The following is a 12,640-nucleotide window of genomic DNA, read 5'->3' as shown; positions in this document are numbered from 1 at the left end:
ATACCACAGAACACCAGGCAAAGCAGATCCAGGGCAGAGCTCCCAAACTCGGAATCACAGAGATAGAAATATTTAAAAGGTTTGAATGCTTATAGATAATGGGACTTGTAGCAAAAGTAAGAAATTGCATACTTTTGAATCTGGTGGTCTCGGTGGCCCTGAACCGATAACTTGGGTGAAACCAAATTGCAAGACTAAGTGAGGGAGCAGACACACCATGAAACAATGCCGTGAGGACCTCGGAGCAAAGGTGGACAATATACTATGTTGGTTTTGCTTTGTTCTGATTTCTTTTCTTTTTTTGGGGGGTGGGGTGGTGGGGTATCTGTTCTTTGACACACACTCCCAACTGTTTGTACACCTCCATTCTGGTGACTAGAGGGGGTGCCTGAATGAATGGACACCACCCACCATCACCACTGCTGGGTACTTCTGCCATGAATGCACACAGATACACTCTGCGCAAGAGCTGGCCCTGAATTGTTGTGGGTTTTGTTTTGTTTTGTTTTGTTTTTTAAATACAGAGAAAGCTAGGACAGGGCTGTATACAGGAAAACAGAGTTTAAAAACAAAACAAGCCAAAAACAAAATGAAATCCTGAGGTACAGCATTATACCCAACAGTGGCATGTTGAAATCTCTCAGGCAGCTTTTAAGGCAAGAAGCTAAAAAGAGGACATTAAAGTCATACTCATATTAGGCTACAGATTTTTTTTTTTATCCTCTCCCTCCTCTCCCTTTTCTATGATTATACACTACAGTGTTCAGTCTAGTTTTGTCTTTTTGTTGTTGTCATTGCTTTTGTGGTATTTTCTTTCTTTCTTTCTTCCTTTCTTTCTTTCTTTCTTTCTTTCTTTCTTTTGCTGGTACTGTTTTCCTGTTGTATGCTGTCCCTTCCACTTTTGGGGAGTCTTTCTCTCCCTATATTACCCAAGAAAAGACAGCAACTGCTGCCATATAGTCAAGCTACAACAACATTCTATAAAATACCAAAACCCAGGCAAGAACCAATACCAACAGCCATATATCATGGAGGCAGAAAACACCTGTGAAAGTTACTATGAGTTAAGCAATAATAAGAGTGAAAATGGAAGCCCACATCCTGATCACATCTTTCTGTAAGCAATCAGCATAAAAAATACCAAAACACATACTCAATTATGTATTAAAGCCACAGATAAACACTAAACATGTCCAAGAAGCATAAGCAGATGACCGTATCAAAACATGTCCAGAAACAAGATACAATGTCTGAAACAAATAACCTAAAGGTAGACCTAAATTCCATTCTGGGAGGAGGATAGGCCTTGGAAATTCCTGAGAAGGAATTCAGAAAAATGATTATAAATTTTTCAAAACACTTTACATTGGAGTTGAGAAAAATAAGGAAGATGTCAGGGAAATGCTAAAGGAACAATCAAATAAGATAGATACATTATTGGAAATCATTTAAAACCTACAGAAAGAGGTCCAAATGATCAATAATAGAATATGAGAAATAGACAATACTCTGAAATGGTAAAAGAGCAGAATAGAAGAGATGGAAGGCAGAACCAGTGAGCTGGAAGACAAATCTCTCAATAACACTAAGATAGAGGACCAAAGAGAGAAAAAGGTTTAAAAAAAAAAAAAACTGCAGAAGGTCTGAGATTCATGTTGGACAACCTGAAGTGGAATAACTTAATAATTATCAGCATTCCAGAACAAGAAGAATCACACAAGTCCACAAAGGAAATAATTGAAGAACTGCTGGAAAAAAATTTCTCTAACATCCTGAAAAGTGAAAAGATAAACATTCAAGAAGCTCAATGAACCCCAGGAAAGATAGACTCCAAAAGAAAATCACTGAGATATATCATATTCAAGCTCTCCAAAATCAAAGATAAGGAGACACTCCTGAAAGCAGCTAGGGAAAACAGAAGTGTTACATACAAAGGCAAGCAAGTCAGATTAATCTCGGATCTTTCAGCAGGAACCATGCAAGCAAGAAGGCAATAGGGAGATATATATAAAATCCCGAAAGAAAAAAACTGCTAACCAAGAATCCTTTATCCAGCAAAGCTATCAATAAAATAGAACATTGTAATCAAAACATTCAGGATAAACAGAAACTAAGAGATTTTACCAAAGCCAACTCTGTGCTACAAAATATCCTAAAGGGAGTTCTGTGGACTATCAGGTAACCTCAAAGAAAGTTGATAGTTCACAACTTATCATGAAAATGAAGATCCAAGTACAACAAGAACAGAAAACAACCAGAGATTGGCATACATGGCAGCATCTCCCAGAATTAAATCAACAGAAGGACGAGTCCAGAACAGAACAAAACTATAAGAACAAATGCACAGAATCTGGGAGGTCAGCCTATGATGTAGACAGCATATGTTTTCTTATCCATTCTGCTATTTTCTTTTGATTGGTGCATTTAATCCATTGACATTCAGTGTAATTACCAATAGATATTAATTAATTGCTGTCATTTTGTTTGCCTTGTTGTGGTGCTGCTGATTTTTCTCTTTTGCAAGCCTTCCTGTGGTGAGTTCATGTTTTTTGCTATGTTCTTTCTTGTCAGTTTCATCATAATTTTAATGTATGCATGATTTTCTTGGATTTTCTTTTACTTGATATGTTGTGAACTATTAATTTTCTTTGAGGTTACCCTATATTCTATTAAATTTTTCCTCCATTTAAATAAAGCAGTCTATTTTATCCTGAAATCTGCTTGACTTTCCCATCACCTGGATCTCTGTTTCTCTGGTTTTCCATTCTTTCACATTGTAATTGTTTTGATCATAGACAGACATCCCAGATTCTCTGAATTTGTTCTTGTAGTTTTTTTCTGTCCTGGAGTCTTCCATCTGTCGATTGACTTTTGGATGGTGCTTACACATATGTCAATCTCAGGTTTTGTCTATTTTTGTTGATTCTCAGTTCAAAGAACTTCCTTTAGGATGGTTTGAAGTGTTGGGTTGGCTGAGACAAAGTCCTTTAGCCTCTGTTTATCCTGGAATTCTTTGATTGCACATTTTCATTTGATTGACAGCTTTGCTGGGTAGATGATTCTTGTTCAGCAGTTTTTGTTTGTCATTTTAGGGTTTTATATATGTCTCCCCATTGCCTTCTTGCCTACATGGTTTCTGCTGAGAGATCAGATCTTAATATTATTTGCTTGCCTTTGTAGGTAACACTTCTCTTTTCCCTAGCTGCTTGCAGTATTCTCCCCTTGTCTTTGATTCTGGAGAGCTTGATTATGATATGTCTTGGTGATTTTCTATTGGAGTCTATCCTTCTTGGGGTTCGTTCAGCTTCTTGAATGCTTATTTTTTCATTTTTCAGGATGTTATGGAAATTTTCCTGCAGCTCTTCAGCTATCTCCTTTTCACTCTTCTGTGATCCTTCCTTTTCTGGAATTCCAGTAATCCTCAGGTTATTCCTCTTCATGCTGTCCCACATGAATGTTATACATTTTTTTTTTTTTTTTATTTTTTTTTTTTTTTTTTTTTTTTTTTTTTTTTTTTTTTTTTTTTTTTTCTTTAGCAGTATTAGATGATTTGTCTTCCAGCTAACTGGTTCTGACTTTCATCTCTTCAATTCTACTCCTTTGCTTTTTCAGTGTCTTGTGAATTTCTGATATTTTATTATTAATCATTTGAACTTATTTTTAAAGATTTTGAATTATTTCCAATGCTATTTCTATCTTCCTTGATTGTTCCTGTAGCACTCTACTGACTTCTTCCTTATTTTTCTAAACCCCTCTGTGCAGCATTTAGATGCACCTCAATATCATTTTCCTGAATCTCTTCTCAGGCAGTTCCAAAGCCTGTCCTCTTTCCAATGGGATGTCAATGTCTATCTCCAGCTCATTGGTTTCAAGAACTCTATCTTCTTTCTGGACATGAGCCAATATCTTCAGTTGTTTCTTTAGCATTTTCCATATTTAGATGTGTTTTCAGTAATTGGATGTATGTATATTGATATATTATTAAGATTTCTGATTGCCTCCAGGTAGATGTGATCAGGAGATGGGCTTCCATTTTTGCTTCCCTTATTACTCCACTCATAGTAATTTTAGCAGTTGTTGGCTATCTACCTGGTGTAAAGAAGCTGATATTAACTCATGTCCACATGGTGGGATTTCATACAGCGTAATTGTAGCTTGAGTCTATGACCACAATTGCTGTCTCCTCTTGGGTACCTTATGTACAGAAAGGGGCTCCTCAAGTTAAAAGGTGAACCAAAAAAATAAAAACAGAACCACATCAACAATAAAAAGCAAGATTAGATGCTAAAGTCTAGAATCTCTACCAAAGAAAAAGAAACCAGTAGCAAAATATAAGTAAGGCTTTAATGGCCCTCTTTTGGTTTCTTGCCTTTAAGGCCACCTGAGAAATTTCAAGATGTTACTGTTGTTCTTTATGAGGTAAATCAAGATTTAATTTTCTCCCAGTTTCCTTTTTTGTCTGTCTTTCTCCCTTCTTTAACCCTGTTCAGACATTTCTCCTAGTGAGAAAGAGCCCACAACTGGCTCAAATCTTTTTGGGAGTGACTTTCATCATAATCTATTCCCGTTGACTCCTCCCCATTCTTCAATTCTGGATCCAGTGGTCTTTGCTGAGTAGATCCATGCATATGTATGCATAGTAGACCCTTTTATGGGTTGGGAGGTGCACTATAGTCAACAGAGTGGGGCTGAGCAGAGAGAAGCGAATTAACAGAAAGAAAAAAAAAAATCTTCACACAATTATCTAAGGTGATTGGCCAGACCCTTGCAATGGGAACTCTCCCCTGTTCTTTTATCTGCTCCATGACAAGATGGCTGCTCTGGGACCCACTGGTAGCCAAAGATCAGAAAATACTACCTTTCTTATTTCTGCTACATATCCCACTGTCAGTAAGCTTTCAATCTTTCTAAATATTCCTTTATGTGTAGGGATAAATCTGAGAAGTCAGGAATGGACAGGCAGGAAGTACAAATTAATATTGTAATGACATGGAAGAAGTGGGAAGATTGATATTATATTGTATAAAGACATCCTGATTTTAATTAAATTAAGAAATAATTCCAATTTTAAAAAGGATTGTCCTGGTTATAGGTATTACAACTGCTGCAATGGCTGAGGCAATGAAGTTTCAGAAGATGAAACTCATGGCTATGAACACTCTTCAGGGAAATGAAATGGAATCAGAAACTGACGATCTTAATTCTAATACAGGTGAGTATCTTCAGAAATCCCAAGCAGATCATTCTGGGTTGGGAGAGGGGAAAGATTAAGGAGGAAAAGTGAATAATATACATACTTTGATTGTAAAAATATTGCAAGGAAGGGTGCTAAAACACTGCTGCTAATTTGCACACTACAGTTAGAAAACTCTCTGTAGCTACTTAGTTAAGTGAAGATGTTCATAGACTCCAGACATTATTGGCAGAGATTTTGAATAGGTAGTAATCAAAGGAAAATTTACTGAGAGAAGAGAAGGATTTCTTTGGAGTAGAATGCCCCCTTCCTTCTTTCTAATTTTCTTTTTCTCTCTCTTTGTCTTTCTCTTTTTTCCTGTGTTAAGTGTACCTTGGTTTTGATTATAAAGCCCCTCATATCTGTTTTGAAAGCAAGTGGGATGACATCTCTCAACATACATGAATGAACACACACACACATACAAACATACATGCATGCTAAGCTAAATGTCGTTGAGTCTATTCTGACTTATAATGACCCTGCCTAATGTTTCTGAGGAATGGTTGGTGAGTTTGAACCACCGACTTTGTTGTTTAAACCAACCTTACATTATAGTGCATTATCCTGCAGCACCACTCCAGGATTCCATACATGCAAAAGGGAATAGATAGATAGTCCTGGTGTGGCACTGTTGGTTAATTCGTTGGACTGCAAAGATAGTTTGAACAGCAAGGTTGGCAGTTCAAGATCACCAGCCACTCCTTGGAAACCCTATACAGGGTTGCTATGAGTAGGAACTGACTCGACAACAGTTAACAACAACAACATATGTACACAAATGTTGTAACAGTGGGCCATCAAGTTGATTCCACAGTGACCCTGTATAAGGTTTCTGAGAAGTTACTGGTGAGGTTGCTGCTGACTTTACAGTAGCAGTCCTGTAATTATTATACAGCACCACCAGGACTCCATATGTTTGTGAGTATATATATATGGTTTCATTTTATGGGGGAAGAGAAGAGGCAGCCAAAGATGATCTTAGTAGCCACAGGTTTTAATCTAATTCTGCTGTTAAATTCAATATAGTTTGACAGGCAGATTAGTAGCCTCCTTACCTCCAAACTTTTAGGCTCCTGAAAGTTCAAACGTGGTGGGGCTTTATTATGGAGGGATGAAGGAAGATGAATTAAAGAGGAAAGTTGATGCATGACATATGTATGAAGAGCTATTCTGATTTCAATATATCATGGATCTGTTCAGTTAAAGTTATTGTGCATTGTGAATTACAGAATGAGAATTACTCTTCAACCAGCGTTCATACTGGTATTTTCTTTCTATATAACACAGGTGCAAATTACTGAGGAATCAATGAATAGTCCCTGTTTTTACTGACTAGACAGTAATTGAAGGAGCTCTAGTAGTGTAGTGGTTATGAATCGAGCTGCTAATCTCATGGTCTACAATTCAAAATTACCAGTGGTTCTGTGGGAGAAAGATGAGGCTTCCTGCTCCCATAAACCCTATATAGGGTTTCTATGAATGCTATCCAACTCCATAACACATAACCATCAGAAGCATCACCAAAACAATAATTGAGAGCAGCCCAGAGATTAGATAAAATTAACACTAAAAATAAGCATAAAAAGAAAAATGCAACAACTAGTTATCAGTTACTGTGTATTAAGTATAACATATGGTATTTCTTTTAATTCTAACTAAAAGTGTGAGAAAAACCAGTTTATAAATTCCAATTTATAGTTGCGGAAACTCAGACATATAGAAGTTAAGCTTTGTCCATAGTCATAAAGCTAGTAAATGGCAATGTTAAATCTCAATCTCGTATCCAGTTAAATCCTAAATACTTACTCATTCAACATTCTATCTCTTCTTCAATGCTGTTTTGTTATGCAGATTTGATATTATAGAAGCCCTGCAATAAAAAGTTGTTTTTAAAACAAAGCTACAGAGATAAAATTGATGGTCTCAGCTCACGCTATGTTAAGTGCCACTGAGCTAGTTCCAATTCATAGTGACCCTGTATAGGGTTTCTGAGGAGTGGCTGGTGGGTTTGAACTGCTGACCTTATAGTTAGCAGTCCAATGCTTATCCTACAGCATGATACCAGGATGTGCAAGTCTTAAAGTGTCTTAAAAGTGTTGATAGTGACAATGGTTGCACAACTAGAAAAATGTAATCAATCTCACTGAATTTTGCATGTAGAAAGTGTTGAATTGGTACATGTTTTGCTGTGTATATTCTAAAAACAGAAAAATACATAACATTTTTAAAAAGTGATCAACATTTGACAGGAATCCTCTTATAATTCAATATTGTTACAGAATAATGTTTAGTAACAATAAAAATTAGGTCTCCTGCAATAATTTCTGTTATGTTTATCTCAGATAAACAAGTTTCTGGGAAAACTGTCTACAGAATTTCTTGGTTATATCTTTTAATAAGAAACATAAACACTTTAAAATATACACTGGTGGCTTAATTTATAACTTACAAATTTGTAGTATTTTTAACAAGTTTTGTTCTGTTGTGAATAGGGTCGCTATAAGTCGGTACTGACTCAATGGCACCTAATAACAAAATAGCCTGGCTTAACACTGGATATTATTCATCATTGTGATGAAAAAAATAATAATAATTAGGGTTCTACCTGTGTATGATGTTAGACTTGTTGCTAAATAAATAGAATTACTATAGTCAGTATCCTTGATCATGCAGATATAGCAGCTAAATTATACTGATCTTGAAGTAGCAAAAGGAAGCTTATTTGAAATATTACTATTACTGTTACTAATACAGATATAAATGAAGAAATAATAGTTTTTTCAAAGTCTGCCAAATCTTTGCTCTGTTGGAAAACAGTATACAACCAATCTCCAAAAAAGCATTTGTAAATGGAAATTTATCTCAAGATAAGTTTGTGAAATGGTAGACTAATATCTTTTTGATACCCTTTTGGATTAACAGTTAGACTGTTAAGGGCAAAGTTGGCTGATCAAATTCACCAAACTCTCCATGGGAGAAAGATGAGGCTCTCGCTCCTGGAAATATTTAGCATTGCAGAAACCCTATATGAGATTGCTATAAGTTGGAGTTGACTCAATGGCACTGGGTTTTCAGTTTGGAATCTCAGGATTTACACTGTTTGAAATGTGTTGTTTGAATTGTTTGAGACCAAAGACTGTGCCTAGTATAAATATATTTTCCCAACTTTCATGACTGCCAGCTTTGATCAACGTTAGTGCTTTCCAAAATGGGGTACAGGAGGGTGTATATTGATATTTAACAACATTAATTAAAATTAAACTACTTTCTGGTTAAGAGAATGCCTTTCTGAGTGTCTGTAGTTCAGATACAAATGTGAAATCAGACAATAAGCCAAAAGAGAATCTATGTCTTTGAAAATAACTAAGGCTCTATTTACAAAGTATATATAAGATTCAATTAGTCAAAATAAAATCAATCACTTCAATAATAGTGTTCAATCAATTGAGTTTTGAGGTGTCATACTAAAGAAAGCACATTAAAAGTTTTCCATCACTTGTGTGTTCTAGATAGGGTTTGATTACTCAATAATTAAGGTAAGCATAAGTTTGTGCTTACTTATCTGTAGTAAATAGTTTCACATGGTTTTCACCAAAGGACAAACTTGTGGAACTGTTCACTACAGATAGTAAGTACACACAAGTAATCTATACTTACCTGGTTTACTGGGCATTCCATCCCTCTCAGGGACTGTAATTTGAAAAGAGACTGATTTTCTATGGGTGCTGTGGAGTTAATTAGACAGATGCCAACTATACCTAGAAAAAGAATCACTGATGTGGTGAAAAAAAAAAGTGAAAACTTTCACTACAGGTTAATAAATGAGCACAAGTAAACCTGTGTTTACTTTGCTTATTGAATGATCAGATACTCAATAGAGTTTGAGCAATATATTATCATCTAATGCAGTTATTTTTCAGTTTTGATGATGCAAATTCCATTGGCATATCTTTAGCAAGTAATACCTATTCCTTAAAGATCCATTGTGTGAATGAAATATCATTGTGACTAGTGACCATTTCTAATCCACTCCACAGTGGATTAAATTTATCCTTAAATAGAAATCTTAACAAAATTCAGTTGTATTCATATTTAATAAACATCCACATGTATAATATTCTAACAGTGAAAATGTCAATATTTTAACACTATGAAGAGAAAGGAATCTTGGTGTGGTGCTGTGGGCTAATGCTCTGGACTGCAAAGTTGTTTGAGCCACAAGGTTGGTGATTCAGGCTCACCAACTGCTAATTGGAAACCCTATATAGGGTCACTATGGGTCAGAAACGACTTCACAGTACTTAATAGCAACATGAAGAGAAAAGATGACAATCTGACTTTCAAATGTTTATTATACAAGAAGGCTTCAAAAAGATCAAGGAAAAATAAAATGAAAAGATATTAATATTGTTCCATTAAATTTTTGAAGCCCCCTTGTATGCTGGTGATATTTTGAAGTCCAATTGGTTTTGACACATAAGGATACTATATAGGGTTATCATGGCTTTTAAGCTTTGCAGGAGCAGAAAGCCTCATCTTTCTTCTGCAGAGCATATGGTGGGCTTGAACAGCTGACCTTTTGGTTCACAGTCCACTGCTCAACCTACAAAGCCACCATGCTCCCCCTATGAAAACTAAGTGAAATACAAGAAAAACTATGAATATATAAATTGCTACCCTTTAAAGTGACAGTTTTGACATAAAACCAAATGGCCACTACTCGTCTGTCTGTCATATGGTGGTGGCTTGTGAGTTGCTATGATTCTGAAAGCTATGCCACCGGTATTTTAAATAACCCGCAGGGTCACCCAGGGTGGACAGGTTTCAGATGCGCTTCTAGACAAAGACAAACTAGGAAGAAAGAGTGACAAAATACTTCCGAATCTTTAGTTACTGAAAACTTTATGAATAGCAGAGAAATACTGTCAGATAAAGTGCCGGGAAATGAGCCCCTCAGGTTGGAAAGCACTCAAAATGCGACTGGGGAAGAGATGCCTCTTCAAAGTAGAGTTGATGCGAATGGAATTAAGCTCGTGGGAGAAAAGTCCACAGAACCTTCTTTTGCTGATGGAGCACAACTCAAAATGAAGAGAAACAGCTGTAAACATCCATTGAAAATTGGAACATGGAATGTATGAAGTATGAATCTGGGAAAATCGGAAGTTGTAATAATGAAATGGAATGCATAAACATCGATATCTTAGGCATTAGTGAGCTGAAATGGACTGGTATTGGCCATTTTGAATCTGAGAGCCACATGGTTTACTATATGCCAGGAATGACAAATTGTAAAGGAATGGTGTTGTGTTCATCGTCAAAAAGAACATATCCAGATCAGTCATAAGGTACTATGCTGTATGTAATAGGATAATATACAAGCGCTTACAGGGAGGCCCAGTTAATACCACTATTATTCAAATTTATGCAACAACCACTAAAGCCAGTGAGGATGAAATAGAAGAGTTCTATCAACTTCTTCAATGTGAAATTGATCAAACATGCAATCAAGATGTATTGCTCATTATTGGTGATTGGAATGCAAAGGTCAGGAGCAAAAAGGAATGACCAGTAGTTGGAAAATGTGGCCTTGGTGATAGAAATGATGCTGGAGAACAAATGATAGAATTCTGCAAAACCAATTATTTGTTCATTTCAAATACTTTCTTTAGACAGCGTAACAGACAACTATACATATGGACGCCACCAGATAGAATACATAGAATTCAAATTGACTACATCTGTGGAAAGAGAAGATGGAAAAGCTCCATATCATCAGTGAAAAGAAGTCCAGGGGCAGACTGTGGAACAGATCATCAATTACTCATATGCAAGTTCAAACTGAAGCTGAAGAAAATGAAAACAAGTCCACGAGAGCCAAAATATGACCTTGAATATGTCTCCCCTGAATTTAGAGATCATCTGAAGAACAGATTTGATACATTAAACACTAAAGACTGAACACCAGAAAAGTTGTGGGATGACATCAAGAACAGCATATGTGAAGAAAGCAAAAAGTCATTAAGAAGACAAGGAAGAAATAAAAGGTCAAAATAGATGTCAGAAGGGACTTTGAAACTTGCTTTCCAGCACAGAGATGCTAAAGCTAATGGAAGAAATGAGGAGCTCCTAGAGCTGAGCAGAAAATTTCAAAGATCAGCTAAAGAAGATAAAGTCAAATATTATAATAAAATGTGCAAAGATCTGGAATCAGAAAACCAAAAAATGAAGAACACGCTCAGCATTTTTCAAGCTGGGGGAACTGAAGAAAAATTTTGAGCCTCGACTTTCATTATTGAAAGATTCTCTGGGCAAATTATTGAATGATGCACAAAGTGTCAAGAGAAGATAGAAGAAATACTCAGGGTCACTGTATCAAAAGGAAATGGTTCATGTTCAACTGTTTCAAGAGGTAGCATATGATCAAGAGCCAATGAAACTGAATGAGGAAGTCCAAGGTGCATTGCAGGAACTGGCAAAGAACAAGACACCAGGAATTGATGGAATAAAAATTGAAATCTTTCAAGAAAGTGAGGCGGCATAGAAGGAACTCACTCATCTCTGCCAAGAAATTTGGCAAACAACTATCTGGCTGACTGATTGGAAGAGATCCATATTTGTGCCCATTCCAAAGAGAAGTGACTCAGTGGAGTGCGGAAATCATCAGACTATCTCTTTGATATCTCAAGCGAGTAAAGTTTTGCTAAAGGTAATACAGAAATGGCTACAATCACACGTTGACAGACAACTTCCAGAGGTTCAAGCCGGATTCAGAAGAGGCCGTGGAATGAGAGATATCATTACTGATGCCTGATGGATCTTGTCTGAAAGCAGAGAATATCAGAAAGATGTTTATCAGTGCTTTACTGACTACGCAAAGGCTTTCGATTGTGTGGATCATGACAAGCTATGGACAACATTGAGAAGTATGAGTATTCCGGAACACTTATTTGTAGTCATGAGAAATCTGTACCTGGACCAAGAAGCAGTTGTTTGAAGAGAACATGGGAACACTGAATGTTTTAAAATTAAGAAAGGTGTGCAACAAGGTTATATTCTTTCACCATATTTATTCAACCTGCATGCTGAGCAAATAATCCAAGAAACTGGGTTCTATGAAGAAAAATGTGGCATCAGGATTGGAGGAAGACTCATTAACAATCTGCGGTATGCAGATGATACAACCTTGTTTGCTGAAAGTAAAGAGGACTTAAAACATTTACTGATGAAGATCAAAGAGCACAGCCTTCGGTATGCATTATATCTCAATATGAAGAAAACAAAAATCCTCACCACTGGACCAATAAACAACATTCTTATCAACTGAGAAAAGATTGAAGTTGTCAAGGACTTCATTCTTCTTGGATCAACTATCAACACTCATGGAAGCAGCAGTCAAGAGATCAG

At 36.3% G+C, this 12,640-nt stretch overlaps 1 protein-coding gene across 1 annotated transcript in view; it reads left to right on the top strand.

Annotated features, from left to right (window-relative positions):
* The window catches only part of DACH2 (dachshund family transcription factor 2), a 1,617,828-nt gene that overhangs the window by 949,578 nt on the left and 655,610 nt on the right, over positions 1 to 12,640 (top strand). The window contains exon 4 of the mRNA XM_006871308.1: positions 5,093 to 5,212. Within this exon, the coding sequence (XP_006871370.1) occupies positions 5,093 to 5,212 (120 nt within the window). The remainder of the gene's footprint in view (positions 1 to 5,092; positions 5,213 to 12,640) is intronic.

Source organism: Chrysochloris asiatica, unplaced genomic scaffold (assembly GCF_000296735.1).
Source record: "Chrysochloris asiatica unplaced genomic scaffold, ChrAsi1.0 scaffold00167, whole genome shotgun sequence".
NCBI lineage: Eukaryota > Metazoa > Chordata > Mammalia > Afrosoricida > Chrysochloridae > Chrysochloris > Chrysochloris asiatica.
The sequence above is the reverse complement of the archived record's forward strand: the minus strand, read 5'-3'. Positions and strand labels throughout refer to the sequence as shown.